Below are 15,923 nucleotides of genomic sequence, written 5' to 3' on the forward strand. Positions count from 1 at the left end.
AGTAGAAAGTTTATGAAGAAAAAACCTTCATCCATGAGAAGTCACAAAAGGATTCTAAGCATAAGAATGTGGCCAGTTTACATTTTAGAAAGACTGGTCTGGCAGCAGTGTGGAGGGCGGGTTGGAGGGATAGTTAAGATGAGAAGACATCACAGCAATAGTCCAGAGAAGCAGAGGATAAATGATGGTGGGCTGGAACATAAATGGTGGGAAATGACAGAAACAGAACAAAGAACTCTTTCAGAGATAGAATTGGGGACCTTCCTAACTGCTGACATCCAACTCTGAATATGGTTCCCTGTCTTTCAAACTAGACAGGTCAGTCACATGCACTTATGTCTTTAGTACGAAAGGAACACGATCAGGTCCCAGGAGCCTCCCTGATCCTGCAGACACAAGTAGGAAGATATTTTATAAAATGCTTTATTTAATAAGTAGCAGCCCAAGTGGCAGCTCCACCTCCCCACTTAACATGTACACACACATACACATCCTGTCCTTATATTTCCAAAAGGGAGCACATGTCAAGATGTCATCCCCAGCCATCTGACTCACACAGAGAAAAGACAGGAGGGGCCCATCACATACACCAAGCTATTGCAACAACACTCCTTTCACTGTTTCCGCTCAGTCTAGAAGATTTGTTCTGAAATTGTTTCATTTTCTGTTATTTGCAATGTTATAGAAAAGTAAATTACTGACATTCACAAGGTGACAAACTGTCAAGAACAAGACTGTTTTTTCCTTTTTGTTGTTGTTGTTTTCCTTCTTAAATTTAGAATCTTGTTAGCAATACATTAGCGTCCTTAACAGAAAAAAAAAATTTATACAGTCACTCAAAAACCAGCCATTTAAGAAAATAATGCAGTAATCAACTACTACCAGGGAAAACAGGTCCTCTCATTTGATTCTACTGGCAAGCCCAGGTTTATCCTGAACTTTTGAGAGACTCTCTGTTCTGAATAGATGATGCATTCAAGTAAAAAGTAAGGAGTTATAAGTGTGAGTTTCTGAGGGATACTGCCTCCAAAGAAGTTCAGGAGTAGCCACGGTTCTCCAGTTTACTCCAATGTTGGGATGTTTTCTGGGATGACCAGCATAGTTGCCTTTTGAGGAGTTCTGACAATTCATCAGCCTCAGGATTCAGGTCTTATAAAACATTCTTCCACATTAAAAAAGACTTTGTCCCATAGGAATAAGTTTTCATCGCTTCTCCAGCTTCTTGTACTTGGCTTCTGCAGTGGGGAGGGGGAGAGAAAGTTGTATCTTTTAAAACTGACTCTCACAAAGATACTTTTTAGTTAGCATTTCCAGGCAAAATCAAAAATGTCTATTACATTAAAAAAAATCTATTAGCTTCAGTCTTCCTAGCTATCCAAATTGTGTCCATAAATGCTATCATATTAGCTAAAGACACATATTTGGATATCTGTCCAAATATAATCAATGCACACAACTTAAGATAAAGAGTCAACCACACACACACAGAATTGAGAGCCTAACACAAGTTCCCTAAGTTCTAACCCTGTTAACAGCACCTGCTCAGATGGCTCCACCAGGATTAAGGAGCTCTAAGGACACTTGAGCCACCCGGGAGCTTTAGTAAGCACAGGAAATTGCTTCTCTAGGCTCTGTCCCAGGAACTCTGTGGGAGCCAGACTGGAACTCTCAAGAAGTGTAAGTGTAGGTTTCACCTTTTATATTCTTAACCCTACCCCTCACTCTAGGAAAACAATCAAATAAGCCTCTTAATGATATATCTCTTTTTCTTTGAAAGCTTGAAAGCATCTGGTACAACACCTTCTAAAGTTCACAGTCGCCATTTAGTAAATTTAACGGTGGCCAATGAAATCATTAATCACCACCCATGTCAAATCTCAGTGTGCTGAAGACCAGTCTCTTGAAGTAGTCAACAACTGTCAATGATAAAAATAATCTGTAAATTATACCTTGGTTAAAAACAACTTTATTATTTTTAATTATAGATACAAGAGCCAGAGCCAGTTAGCAAGGCATCAACACTGAAAGTGCCAGTTTCCTCTTCAAAGGAAAAGTAATCCTTCAAGAAGGCATTGATTAGCAATCCTGTTTTTTAAGACATGAACTACATCATTAAAGATGCTTCAGCCTGCTGAACCACAATTAAGAGCTTGAGCTTTATAATTAATCAGATCTAGTTTGGAATAAAGCTCTTTCATATACCAGCTTTGTATCCTTAAGGAAGTTATAACCCCTTCAACCACAGTTTCCTCTTCTATAGAATGGGGATAAAAATCACACACTTAGCTCATAGATTATTGGAAGGATAAAAAACATAAAAGACACAAAAAAAACAGCGCCTTGACAGATCATTAAGTACTCGGGAAACGTTATTTTATTACTACTACCAATAATAAAAAGTTACTCTCAAGAGGTTTGTGAAGATTAAAATAGATAACTGTAGGCATACCATAAACGTTAGCTATCATATTAGATAAGGTCATATTGGCAGGAGGGTACTCTTGTCAAATGAAAATAGAAATAAAAATAGTTACCCAGTTTTTTTGAATATGCATCCAGCTTGTAGGCTGCCTGCTCGAGAGCTGCTACCTGCTCCTCAATGACATTGATCTGATCCAGATAAGGCTGCAGTCCAGCATCTTTAAAAACAAAGATAGACCACAGGTTTATACGGCTTCAACAAGGAGTGTAGAAAACAGTGGAAAAGTAAGAATGCTACTGTCTCTCCAGCTCTGCCTAAGACCCAGTAGGTAGAGTGACATGGCTCTGATCACTAGTAGGGCAGACACCTCAGAAGACAGTAGCTAGTTGATCAGATGACCTAGACAAAGTTAAGCCTCTCTCATCTGACTTTCCTCTCTTTTAAGTTCCTTGCTCCTCAAGCAATCCTTCCATTACTGATTCAGTTTCTTGGGTACTCCCAGACCAAGAAAGAGGGCTCTAAAGACAGGGAACACAAAGGTAAGTCAATAGAAATAATATATCTTACTAGTCTAAAGCAGTGTTTTCCATTTATAGATGTTCTGGTTTTCTGTTTATAGAGTAGTCCTTCATGGATTTCATTGTTGAATCAGTTCACTAGAATCTGGCCACCCTTCCTCTGCCCCCTGTTTTCCAGGAATAAGCTGATCAAATCAAGATTCAGAAGCAGAATAACCATACACCAAGGTACGCTAATCCTCAGAATGGAAGAAATTCACCTTAACTTTGTAATTCACTTTTAGAAAATGAGCTTCCTGAGGATAGAGGCCATATTCTCTTCCCTTCCCCACCACCCCAAGCACAAAAGAACATTAAATACAAACATATTTAATTGTAAAAATTATTACTTACACTTCTGGTTTAAGTCCTTTAAGTTTCTACTAATGTTTATAGCAATATCTTTCATTTCAAGATACTTCAGGCTGGTTAGTTTATTCATATTTTCCAAGAGCTTATAGTCTTCACTGGTGGCTTTAAAACAAACAGAAGATGTGATGCTTTTAAGATTTGTCTTAGATCCCTGGAATATGGAATTAATAGGCCAAATAGTAGTTCAAGGGAGGACCTAGGGAATGGCAAAGGAGCAAGCCACTTTTGATCTATGACATTTATACTCAGCCTGCATACTCTGAATGTCTAAGTAGAAACTCAGGCAACAATCAACACACTATTTAAATCAAGTGAGATTCAGAAGCTTCAGGATCTTAGTTAGAAAGGGAAATGATAAACTCATGTACCAAGAAAAGGGAAGTGAAATAGTCTTGGTACCTCTACAGCACGAAAACATGTAATACGGCAGATTGCAGCAAATGTAAATATCAAAATACATATAAAATCAACTAGGACCTCAACACTTCTCAGTAACTCATTTATTACTTGTGATTCTATATTGCATTTTATGCATTTATTCAAACCATTTGTCTGTTTCTCATACCCTCAATTCCCTTCCCCAGCCCTGCTCAAAGCAAATGGCCTTTACTCCAGTTTTCCCAAAAGCCAAGCCCACTTACATAAGCTGCCTCAATCTTTTTGCCTCACTTCTAAACTTCTCTGTACCTTAACATCTTCCCAAGAGGCAGAAGTGCTCCTACTCTTCCAAGACAACTCCTCCTCCTGTGCTCCTGATCCCAAACCCTTCTACCTCTTCAGGGCCTCTCTTCAATCACCTCCTTTCCCCCGCATTTCCAAACTCTCTCCATCCTGGCACTTCCCTCTCTATCTAGAAATATATTCATGTTTCTTCCAGCCCAAAAGCCCTCCCTCTATTCTACACCTACATCATTTGCTCAGTAAAGCAAAGGAGCTTCACTGCTAACCCTTTTGAAAGAGTACCTTACACTCACTGCTTCCTCTTCTTCACTATTCACTCCTGTAAGCCCATCCATTCTGGTCTCTGCTCCCATCATCCAGAGAAATTACATGCTCAAAGGTCATCAGCACTATCCTAACCCCCCAATTCATGGCCTTTTTGCAGTTGTTATCCTTCTAGGCCTCCCCATAGTATCTGACATTACTGATCTCCCTCTCTTCCTGAAATGCTCATGTCCCTTGGCCGCTGTAGCATTTTCTAATCTCTTTCTCACAGCTCTGAGTTTCTATGCCAGATCTCTTCTCAGCCAACTCACTTAATTATCAGTGCCCCACTCTTCCTCAGCTGTCACACATGACTGATGTTTACATGGGTGGCTCCCAACTCTATTCCTGCTCTGATCACACACTGAGCTCTGGACTAACATGTGCAAGTCACCTGAATGTCTTGGTAATAGTCACCTGAGTGTCCCAGTAATATCTAAAATCAGCCAAGCCAAAACTGAAAATATTATTTTCACACTAAACATGGTTCCTCTTTCGAACTTGCCAATTTTGGCTGATGGCACTACCCAGGCTTAAAACCTCAGACACATCTTAAGCGGCTCCCATCCCTCAATACCCACTTCCACAAGTTCTATAAATTCCACTTCTGTAATGTTCTTGCATCATGTTCTCCTTCCCATTCCTTTTCCCATCACTCTGTCACAGACCACTACTTTTCATCTGCAATATTGCTCTTCTCTCTTTCCTCCATATCCATACTCTCACTGCTATCAAATTAGTCTCTCTAAAACAAGGGCCAAACACTCAGATACCTAGAAGCCAGCAACATAATGTAAATGAGTGAAGCAAGCCAAGGATTTGAAAATTAAACACAAAATTATCCATTTCCACATAGAAATATGCTCTCTCCTACTTCTTGGAACATAATCCTCTTAGTCTATCATTTACTTCACCAATTTTGATAGATATTGGTACAGAAAACCACTCTGTACCACTACTAAAAACAATATAAGAACAGTAATAAATGGCAACTGACACCAGGTCTCAGTAAAAGAGAGAAAATAGGGAGTAGTGGGGACAAATTGAACAGCACTGGTCCATTTAAAGGAGACAGGTGCCCAGCTCTAGTAAACTAGAGCCTCTTAAGAATGAGGGACTAGTATTGCCAAATCTTGGGAATTTTTAAAGAAAAGCCAAAAATAGATTTGTTGCCTGGTTTCTCTTGCTCAGAAATAAATAAACAAATAAGTAATCAGGCTGATTACACAACTCCTCCTATTCTGTATCAAACATTTTCTCATAGACTCTGATTCACAAATTTAGCTCACAGCAACTTCCTAGGGAAGTGAAACAATATAATAGACCCTTATGAAAAGCCAGATGTCATTTTTTGGATCCTCCTCCACACAGGGGTCATGTGTTCACCTAGAAATACACACTGGACCAAAAAATTAATCATGTTCCAAAGGGTGGGTCACCAAATCCTCAGACCAACCTAATAGGTCCCCAAATCTGTGGGTCACTTCCAATTTCATTTCTCTTTAACGTAGTAAATATGAAAGTTTAGCCAAACAAACTGCTTGCTTATAACACCTCACTCACTAGTCATTTCCCACTTTTGGGACAATCATTTGCTTCATAACTCTGTTCAAAATACACCTCCTCCAAGGGAGCACTTCTTGATAAATTCTTTTTTGTTTTCTCAGCTTCAGCCCACACTACGGAGGCCTGCAGGAATGTAAGTATTCTTAGGTGTTTCTGAAAGTAGTTCGTGAAATTTCTCCAGGGAAGGGATGGACTTCTTTCCTACCTATTCCTGACCTCCCAAACTTCAAACAGGCATGTTTCAAGGTTTATAGGGTTAGGAAGGGAGCCGCAGACTGATGCTGCTAAAGCACCTCCCAGGTCTGGAGCCAGACCCCTGCTCAACCCAAGCCCCGCCTCACCCGTCAGTTCTCCAGTCAGATAAGTTGCCATTTTGGAGAACATATCCCGGCAGAGCTCAGTGATGTCGGCCTCAGCTGGCTCCTTTGCTTCCTCAGCTGTTTCCACGGCGGCATCATCTGGATCAAATGAGGATAAGTAAGTGCCCTGCCCTACACCTGGTCCTAATCCAGGCACAGCAGCCTCTCCCCACATCCCCACCTGTCCTCATTCCATCAAATAGGCTCCAATCTTCATGTGTCATAATTTCAAGTCCCTCGCCTCGTCCTTGCCACAAAAGACGCCAACTCTGCTCCCTTGAATCCGCCTCAGCTTACACCCGACCCCGCGGCCAAACCATCTCAGGCGCCCTGACAGGACAAAACGCACGCACACACAGGCGCGCCTCGCTGTGCCCGCCTGCCCGCTCCGGCATCCCGGGCCCGTACCCGGAGCCTCAGGCCTCCCGCGACACTTCATCCCCATCCACTCCGCATACCTCGAACGAGCTCCTCTCTGTGGGTGGCTGGGACACTCTCAGCCGCCGCCGCCATGGCCGGCCCCGCGCTGCTTCCGGTTCTGGGATACCTGCGCATGCGCGCCGGGCGTGCCCCACCCACTCCCGCCCTGAATTCGCTGCCCTGTGATCTTGAGCCTCAAGTCGTACCGTACGTTATGAATAATAACAAAGTGTAAGCACCAAGGCGGGATTGAAGCTAGAATGGGCTTTCGTGAGTCAATCTGCTGCCAAGAGTCCAACGTCTGGAACTAAGGATGCGCTCAATCCTGCGGCCCCTTCCTGGAGGAATCACTAGTCTAGGAAGACACACAACGTGTATGGGAGGGGAGGGGTCGAGCCCGGTGTGGCCTACTGACTGAAGTGACCGGAGACAAATTAGCCGCTCCCCAGAGAATTCTCACCCTGGCTGGTACTAGTCGCTGAAAGCCTGCTTAGGGAATCCATGCTTTTGAAGGTAGTCTCATCTAGGCTCTGGGGAAACCTTCAGGCATTAGACCTGAGCTGAAATACTCTCCCTTCCAATGTCCTGGATTAACATCAACACATTGGACCATTTATTTTTAAGCTGGAGGCTGGCACCTACTTCTCTTCGGTTGATACAGCCTTTCTTGAAGAAAGCTTAGATGATAACTTTTTTAGGGCTGAGGATACACTCTGTTTATCTTAATTACACTCAGCTGTTTCACAAGACTCCTGGGTGTACAGAATGTATTTGACGAGGTAAGAGAATGGGGGTGGGTGAAGGGAATGGATGAAAAAAGAAACTGGGGAGCAATGGAAGGTGAAAAATAAGGTAGGGATAAGGGTCACAAGGCAAGAGAGCGGTTATATAGCAGGTCTCAAGATGCAGTCCTATATACCTGAAATCTTGCTGTAGGAGTTTTTTGTCTTGTCTTTGGTTATCCTCCAGCTGCACTCTCACTGCCCACACCCTGCGTGCATGCGCGCGTGCGCACACACACCTTACTCTCTTCACTCTAAGGTCTCCCTAGATCACTGTTTCCACTCTCTCCAGTGGTACAATCATAGTGCCCACCATTTCAAACCATTCCTATAAGCCAGAGTTTTTATTTTAGGACTCCTGGGGCAGCCCAGCTTCTTCACATTGTCACTGCCAGACTCTACACCTCCCAGCAGGGATGAGATTTCTCCAGCCCAAGTACAAGAATGGCTCACAGTTCCAGCCTCTCTTCTCCCCCTATGCAATCCCAGAAACAACTGCCAAGTCCTGGGTTTCCTAAGAATTTTTATTGACTATCACCAGGGGAACCCACGTTGTCCTATGGAAGGACAGAATCGGAGCCCACCACATTTTATCCAAAGATCTTGGAATCCTGAAGTCCTTTCTTTGCCGGATTCTCCTCAGGCTCCATCTTCATCCTGGTTTACAGCCCCCACAGTGTTCAGTGGCATGTCTGAAGGCAGGCTCTTCCACTGAGTCTTCACGGACTTTGCTGGGGGAAAGTTGGGGGACATCATCACTCCAGATCCTCTGTGACATTATAACCTCCTCACATGAGAAAGGCTCCTCTCCTCTCTGGCTTCCCATTCTCTTTCACAGGGAAGGTCTATGGAGAAGACTTGAACTCCATGGGTGCTGGCAACATATCTCTAGATGCACAGAGGAGAAGATTCACTGGCAAGGAGGAAGACATGTAGATACTGCTATTCTCTCAGCTTGTACTTTTTTCACAAATGGTGGCTATCCAGATGCTTAGGAAAGTCATTACCCTCCCTTCCTTTATTTTGTTTGTTACTGACTATTTTTTTTAAATCATCTAAACAGAGCTCAGAGTACAGGGAGTGAGAGCTCTGTTATTTCACAGAGCTACATGGCTACACACAGAAACATTGGCTCAAATGGCCAGACATAGGGTGGAACTCAGCAGCAGCAATGGTGGGAACTGCTGCCCTAGAAGTGGAGGGCACGTGCCAAGGGTCCTTCCAGGGAGGTGGTGAGGGAGGAGCCTGCTGTTTGATGCCTTAGGACCCCTCCCCCACCACTCTCCTGTCCACTCTGGAGTTCCCAGGGGGCTGGAGTCATGGCTGGGGCTGCCTGCAGGTGCTCCCAAATGCCTTGTTCCCCCTGTTGGAAGAAAAAGAGACAAGTCACTTGAAAGAAGAGTTTGTGTCCCACTTTCCTTTTACCTGGATCTGTTTCTCCAACCCCAGATCATCTCCTAGAGGCCAAAGCAGCCCTCAGGCTAGAGCAACCAACTTCAGGTCTTCCCTCCCCCCGCCACCTCCACTGATACACTGACTACTGTGAACATGTTGCCCAAGGAGCAGTGAAATCATTGGTCTTTCAAAAATGTTTTGCCTCCACCCACTGAGTGGAAAAGATGGTAGAGTTCAGCTGTGGGGAGCCAACAGGAGCCAGATAAAGGGCCACTCACCATGCATGAAGAGGGAGCCAGCTGCCCCTTCCTCTCCAGCATGGTCAGCTTTGAGCCCACGGCATCAACTTGGGACATGACTCCTTCCAGGGTGGTCTCCAGCTGCAAAACTCTCCTTGTGAGCCTGTGCAGGATTTGAGAGACCAAAGGAGCAGAAATATGTGTCTAGGGGCCTGGGTGTTTCCAGGGATAGGGGGTACAGAACAGTGTATGTTTGGATGGGAGCAAGGAAGGTAAGGCCAGCCTTGTAGGGAGAATTAAAGGGGTACAGAAGTTCTTCACAGGATAGGACAGGGAATTGGAAGGTTGTGGAAAGAAACTCAAGGTAGGATATCATAAACACAGTCAACCCTTGGCCCCTGGCTGCACGTACGTGTAGAATTCTTCTGAAACCCAGCCACCTGCTCTGGCAGCCTCTGGACTTGACTCGCCTGGTGGGCTACTCACAATGGACTGGCCCAGGTTCTCAATCTCAGCATTGAGGGCCACCTGATCAGGAAGTCAGAGGTCAGAGAGGAGAAGGTGACTCTGGGAAGCCATCAGCTCCTGCTCCCTCACCTGCTCCAGTGGGCTCTCAGGACTGGGCCTTGGGCTCCAGTTCCTGCTATTCCTCTTCCCTCTCAAACTCTGGGGATGACAGAAGCAGAGTGGTGGTGCTGGACACAGAGCTGGGCCTAACCTCTGGTGGGGAAATACCTCCAAGGAAACAAAATGCAAGCTCCTTGAAGCACTGATTAACAAGGTGCTCACTAGAAGCCAGCTCAGTTTGGGAGAGAAGGGACAGTGCCCTGGCACCGTCCCTTTTGACCCTGGCTTTTTGGTGTACACTGGATAGGGATGAAGCAGGCCTAGCAGGGGCTAGGAGTCCCAAGGAGAGGGCAAGTTCTCTGAAGGAATTGTCAGGAATTCTTGGGCAACTGGCCCTTTTCTCCTTAAGGTTGTAGTCAATGACGGTGAGCAATGGCGATCAACCTTGGCTATGAGTTACTTGAGAGTTTTTAAAGAGGACTGATGGCTGAGCCCCCCAACTCCCCAGAGATTCTGGTATAGGATATGTGGCCTGAGAATTTTTAAAAGCTCCTCAGGGGGTTCTAATGTGCAGCAATTTGAGAACCGCTATTCTAGAGAGCTCTTTCCTGCCCAACCATCGGGGGATTTTCAGTTTGGGTTTGTGTTCTCTGGGTGTGCAGGCAGGGAGGGGAGGGTGAGCAGTTTCCTCACACTGCCTCTCCACCAGCCAGCCAGTCTCACCCTCTCCTTCTCCAGGTCCTGTCGCATTTGTTCCTGCTCCTTCTCATCCAGGATGCGATTCCCATCTTGGTCAAACCTGGTGAAGGCAGCTGTGAGCTCAGTGATCTCATACTCCGTGTGCCCCAGCCTGAGGAGAACAGAGTGATGAAATGACTTCTGAGCTGCCATGGCTGTGGTCTCTCAGTTATGGACTCCCTACTTGTTTTTTTCAGTCTCTGGCAAGAGGGAAGAAGGGTACCATGTAGAAAAGCCAGGATCTCCAAGATCTAGCAATTTGATCCCCTAAGAAATCACTTGAATCTATTTCTTCCTTCTGTGACTCCTACTGACTAGGTTCAGGCCCTCGTGATCTTCTATGGGGATTATGCAAAATCTCTTTGCCTCCAGATAACCTGACCCCTCCCTGCACCCTCTGTCCTATAGCCTCCCCTTCACTCCTTATCCCTGAAATCCATCCCTCATAATGCTACTAGAGTAATTAATCTTTCTAAAATACAAGTCTAAACATATCCCTTCCCTGCTTAAAATCCCTACTGAGCACCCTATTCTTTGCATAGAGCAGTGGCGTCCAAGGCTTTTCCCAGTGTGGCCTGAGCCCATTTAACTGGCCTCAGCTCCCCCTGTGCTCCACCTTTCATTTGATACCTTAACAATACTCAGCTACTAGTGACTCCTGTCTGTGTTGCTCAGACCTCCTTGCTTTTGTATATGCTTTTATTAATCCATGCCCCTCTCTTCTAGTCACTTCTGTTGTCAAACTTGTTCTCTGATTCTGTTTATTTGCTTATATGTCTATAAACTCCTGGAGGACAATGACTTTGTCTCATTTAATTGTGTGTCTGGCCCACAGCTGGTGCTCACAATATATTTGTTCAATGTTTGTTAATATGTTTAACTGGGAAGCAGGGAGAGGATGGTTAAAGGAAAAGATCTGTGTTTGTTGGGGAGCACAGTACCAAGATCAAAGTTTTCAAGGAGTGAGGGATGTATACAGTGATTATGGAATTATATTATTACATTAGTCCTAAGAGTTGTTCAACAAGATCCAGAATACAATAGAACATGCTCAGAGTCCTTTAAACCAAGGGCACAATTCTGAAGGTCAGGATCAGAGACCTATAAGCCAAGCTCATAGTCCTATAAACCAAGGTCAGAGCACCATAAGCCAAGATCAGAGACTTATAGGCAAAGGGTGGATGGTTGAGGGTCAAGGACTTATAGACTAATGTCAGAGAAGGTTGGATCTCTGGTTGCTCACTCCCTCAAGGTGTTGGTGAAATCCTCGAACTGGGTCTCCTGCTCCCCACCCTGCAGGACCTTCTGCACTTCCGAAACCTGCTCCTTCCTTAGACGCAGCCTCAGTAGGGTCTTGTGGTACCCCTGCAAGGGGAAAGGAAACAGGCACCAGTTCTCACAGCCTCCTCAACATCTCCTGCCCCCACCCGCACCTAGAAGGTGACAGGATCCCAGGGATAAGTCCAAGGCACATGAGGGCACAGGCTCCTAACCAGTCAGGCACAGACCAGGACTCAGAGCCTTGGACCTGGACCCTGATGCAGATGTGCAGCTCCAGGAGAGGGAGTAGTCACCTGTTTCAGGAGGTCTGAAAGCTGTAGCTCTTCCTTCTGTCCAGCCAACTCCTCCTTGACCTCTGAGTATGTGTCATTGATAATGGCCAGGAACATGTTCTGGAGGATAAAGCAGGGACCTGGGTCCTCACTCCCAGACCCACTAACAGCATTGAACCCATTGACCCTATTAGTGTCCCAGACACATGCTCTAAAGAGCCAATGCTCTCAACATCTCATCTCTGCAGCCTACTAAGTCCCACATCTCAGGATCCCAAGCACAATGCTGTTAGCAATGGGTCATGCTCCCTTATCCTTGATTTGAGAAATCGATCATAATCGTTAGTGTGGAACATGGAGGGAGTCAAAACCCCACCCTGCAGGCCATCCATGCCTCCACTCCTCAGGTTCCCAAATCCCCCCCCCCCCCCCGAGGGATCCTTACCAGGAGCACAAAGAAGACGAAGAAGACATAGGTGACAAAGTAGGCAGGTCCCAGGATGCGGTTGGCATTGTCGATAGCATTGTAATCAAAGTCCCCAAGGATGATCCGGAACTGAGTGAAGCTGAGAGACCAGGGTCTTGGCTTCACCCAGAGCCCAAACATAGCCCTGACCCCAATCCACACCCCCATCCCACTCTTCTAACTATTGCCCTCTGGTGAACTCAGATCCCTTACAGCAGGTCCAGCCCAATCTGATAGAGACAGAACGAGGTACAGAGGTACTGAGCACACACACCAGCGCTTCCAGGGACTCTCACACAGATACTTTAAGCACAGACATGCCCACACACCTACCTAGCTGCCTCAAGGACACATAGAGATGGAGGGTGAGGGGCTAGAAAGAAGTGAAGGGGACAGGACACACACATGCACTTGATGAAAGTGCTGAAGTTTTCCACTTGGGTCCCAAAAAGCAGGTAGCCTAGCTGGGCGTAGGCAAAAAAAACGATGAAGAACATGACAGCGAAGCCCAGGATGTCCTTGGCACAGCGGGCCAGCGTGGAGGAGAGCTGGGTCATGGTCTTGTTGAAGCTGATGTACTTGAATATCTGGAAGGGCCATGTAGAACCAAGGAATTAAGGAAGAAAAGAGAAAAGCTTTGAATGGTCCACTCCAGGGGCCTAAGAAGACCACAGGAGTTGCCAAGCCAGACGAGGAAAATGGGACAAGTACTGAGGAAGGGAGAATGAGGCATTGCTGGGGGTGAGGAGTCCCAGGGTACCTTGATCCAGGCAAAGAAGAGGTTGATGGCATTCATGTTGTCGTACTGTGTCTGCCAGAAGGCAAGGAACTCAAAATCAGCGTACGTGTTTGGCTGCTGCAGGAGCCTCCCCATCAGCTGATTCACCTCGAGGGTTCGGAATACGTGGAAGCCCATGGCCACAATGGAGAGCTGCCACCACAGGGGTCGGGGGGGTCAGAGAAATCAAGAGGATCTCAAGGGAGGTTCAAAGATGAGGTCCCGGGGCGAGCTGGGGTGGGGAAGACAGGTAGGGAAAAAACACATCTTTCCCTGCTGAGTTGTTGACTATCTCAGGTTCATACAGAACTGGATAGGATTGAGGAATGTCTTAAAGCCCAAGAGGAGGCTTTGGGGCCAGTGGTAAATATCTATGTTGTGAAGGACCATGGAGAACCAGAGCTGAGCAATTTTAGTTTCCCCACCACTTCCCAGCCTGGGTCAGAAATTAATGTGTCTTGTTAATAGGAAGGAGACAAAAATGAAGAGGTCAAAAATTTTTAATAAGAGAAAAGAAAAGGCAGGCATTCCAAGGGGACAGGTCATAAAGGCAAGAGGCAGAAGAGGAATGTAATAGCAAAGAAAAGAGCAGGGCCTGGACCACAGGCCAGAAAGAGAGGAGATGTGGGAGACAGGGTTTTCCAAGGCTGAGCGAGGGGAGCATCAGCCTTTGGCTTGGGGAGCTGTTAACATATTATTTGACAGGAAGTCATAAGGAGGACTTGGGACTCCAAAAGGAAGAATTTGGAGCCCCTATCAGGGTGGATCCCCCTCCACCTCCCAGTATGTCCCAAGTATAAGATATCTGTCCCTCACCAAGATGACCACCAGGTCCAGAATGTTCCAGATGCTGCTGAGGTAATGAAGCCGGTGGATGTGGAGCTCCAGGATCTCCTCCACCACGTAGTAGAAAATGAAGATGCAGAAGATGACCTCACAGCCAACGATAAAGAAGTCCCAGTTGCTGACATAGCGGATCAGCTTAACTGTGCGGATTTGCCAGGATGGGATGGCACCTCCTGTGGCTGGAAACTCTACCACTAGTCTGTGGAAGGAGGAGGAGATGCCCGATGGGGCCTGAGCTGGGACAGTTCCTCTTATCCCCTCCCCTCCTCACTCCCACCATAGGGTACAATTTTAGGGAAGGGTCTCAGTCAGAGGAGCAGGGAACCAGGAACCATGGATGGAGGGAAGGCAGGGAAGGGGGACTCACCTCAGAACACAGAAGAGATTGATGTTGGCATTGTAGACAGAGAAGTCAATGAAGACCACTCGAGTGCCCCTGTCCAGCCACAGGCCCTCCTGAAGGTCCCTAAGTGCCTCTGCACTGGCCTGTAGAGTTCCTGGAAGGTCCAGGTAGTAGCCACCTCCACTGTAGCTTGTGAGCCGGCCCCAGTGAGAGGAGCCCCCCAGCTCATCCTGAGAATGGTATGTCCACCTGTCACAGAAGAATTCATCTCAACAGAGAGGTCTAAGCCAGTCCCAAAAACTAGTCTCCCAAGGCAATGGCAACACTTTATGATTGGGCTTTACCGTTTCATATATATTATATATACATACCACATATAATATATTTTTCACATATAATATCTTGTTTAATGTAACTGTTTGAGAAGGGAGGGTAAATATTACCCACATTTTACAGACGAGAAAACTAAGACTCAGAGATGTCTGAGATAACCCAGGTAGTTAATGGCACAGCTGAAACACACAAATGTCAATCTCCTAATTTTTCATGATGTCACCTAAGACTATGGATGACAAATCCAAGCCCATGTTTGACCCCAGCCTGAGTAGTCCCCACAAGGGAAGGACCTGGCCTATACCAGCCAGAAAAGACCCTTTCTGCTCTTATAAATTGTCCATCTGGCTACTTGACCCCATGATTCTCTGTTCTGTCCACAAGCTTTCCTCCCTGGACCTTTATTTCCTTCCCCTTCTCTCCTGTCCTAGCCACCTTTTCCCCCTTTCTTCCCTAATTTTTCATCTGTCCTTGGCCCCTTTCTGTTTCCCTTGTCAGTTCCAAGGGTTAGACTCTTCCAACCATGACTTGTGTGGCAGTATCAAACTTCATCCACTCTCCATACCCCTGAGGGACTTCTGGGCAAGAAAGGATGATTTCTCTGGTAGGACTGCCTCCAGAGTAGAGTGACTGTGACTGTCACCTCTGCCTGGAAACAAGTTCAGAGGTGATGCTCTGTCTGCTAATGTACCTTCTCTGTTCCTGAGTGATGTGGACCAAGGTCTTCAATCACAGCTGGGTCTCAGAAAGCTGTCCCCTAGATCCACCAAGTGCCCCCAAGTCTCCTTAAGACTCAATGGAAGTGGTTCCCAAACCTGGGATGGTGTCAGGCTCAGAGGGACAAGCCCTGTGACATCGGTGGGGGGACTCACTCACGCTGTGCCATTGAGGGGCCCAAAGGGGAGCTGCTCTTCTTTGTCTGGAGAGTAGACGTCGTAGCAGCTCAAAATGTCCTCACGGAAGTCTTCATGCACCACGCAGGAGTCATTGCGGACCCGCAGCTGCCGCAGCCTTGGAACTCCCAGCAGCAGGTTCTCATAGTAGATGAAGGAGTGGGATCCACGGCCCAGGCTCCGGTTGTTGTACCATTTGGTCCAATACAAACTGTCCAGTAGTGGGCCCTGGGCAAACTAGACCAAGATCTGAGTTGGGCCTGACCCCTATCCTTAGAATGACCTTTTCCCCCACTTCCTGACCCCTCAC

The 15,923-nt window shown here is 46.3% G+C and overlaps 2 protein-coding genes across 2 annotated transcripts in view; both read right to left on the reverse strand.

Moving 5' to 3' along the window:
• Positions 1-407: 407 nt before the first annotated feature.
• Positions 408-6,808, reverse strand: BLOC1S2 (biogenesis of lysosomal organelles complex 1 subunit 2). The gene is made up of 5 exons (XM_010974434.3): positions 6,719-6,808; positions 6,243-6,359; positions 3,334-3,453; positions 2,535-2,639; positions 408-1,235 (listed from the first exon to the last, which is right to left on the reverse strand). Exons 1-5 carry the CDS (start codon positions 6,771-6,773, stop codon positions 1,204-1,206), a joined length of 429 nt encoding a protein of 142 aa, XP_010972736.3. The 5' UTR covers positions 6,774-6,808; the 3' UTR covers positions 408-1,203.
• Positions 6,809-8,047: 1,239 nt separating this feature from the next.
• Positions 8,048-15,923, reverse strand: part of PKD2L1 (polycystin 2 like 1, transient receptor potential cation channel) — a 40,550-nt gene continuing 32,674 nt past the window's right edge. Inside the window, exons 4-15 of the mRNA XM_031461594.2 lie at positions 15,597-15,850; positions 14,412-14,636; positions 14,015-14,243; positions 13,181-13,351; positions 12,826-13,007; positions 12,400-12,520; positions 11,976-12,074; positions 11,645-11,766; positions 10,387-10,513; positions 9,509-9,624; positions 9,136-9,259; positions 8,048-8,825 (exon numbers count right to left, since the gene is read on the reverse strand). Of these exons, the coding sequence (XP_031317454.1) occupies positions 8,652-8,825; positions 9,136-9,259; positions 9,509-9,624; positions 10,387-10,513; positions 11,645-11,766; positions 11,976-12,074; positions 12,400-12,520; positions 12,826-13,007; positions 13,181-13,351; positions 14,015-14,243; positions 14,412-14,636; positions 15,597-15,850 (1,944 nt within the window). The 3' untranslated portion in view covers positions 8,048-8,651. The remainder of the gene's footprint in view (positions 8,826-9,135; positions 9,260-9,508; positions 9,625-10,386; positions 10,514-11,644; positions 11,767-11,975; positions 12,075-12,399; positions 12,521-12,825; positions 13,008-13,180; positions 13,352-14,014; positions 14,244-14,411; positions 14,637-15,596; positions 15,851-15,923) is intronic.

The sequence above is a fragment of the Camelus dromedarius genome, chromosome 8 (assembly GCF_036321535.1).
Source record: "Camelus dromedarius isolate mCamDro1 chromosome 8, mCamDro1.pat, whole genome shotgun sequence".
Taxonomy (NCBI): domain Eukaryota; kingdom Metazoa; phylum Chordata; class Mammalia; order Artiodactyla; family Camelidae; genus Camelus; species Camelus dromedarius.

Coding starts and splice junctions, on each gene's coding strand:
- BLOC1S2 (XM_010974434.3), bottom strand. CDS start 6,773: ATGGCGGCGGCGGCTGAGAGTGTCCCAGCCACCCACAGAGAGGAGCTC. Junction 3,454..6,242: donor TCTGACTGGAGAACTGACGG/GTGAGGCGGGGC, acceptor TTTGTTTTAAAG/CCACCAGTGAAGACTATAAG. Junction 1,236..2,534: donor TGCATATTCAAAAAAACTGG/GTAACTATTTTT, acceptor TCCCCACTGCAG/AAGCCAAGTACAAGAAGCTG.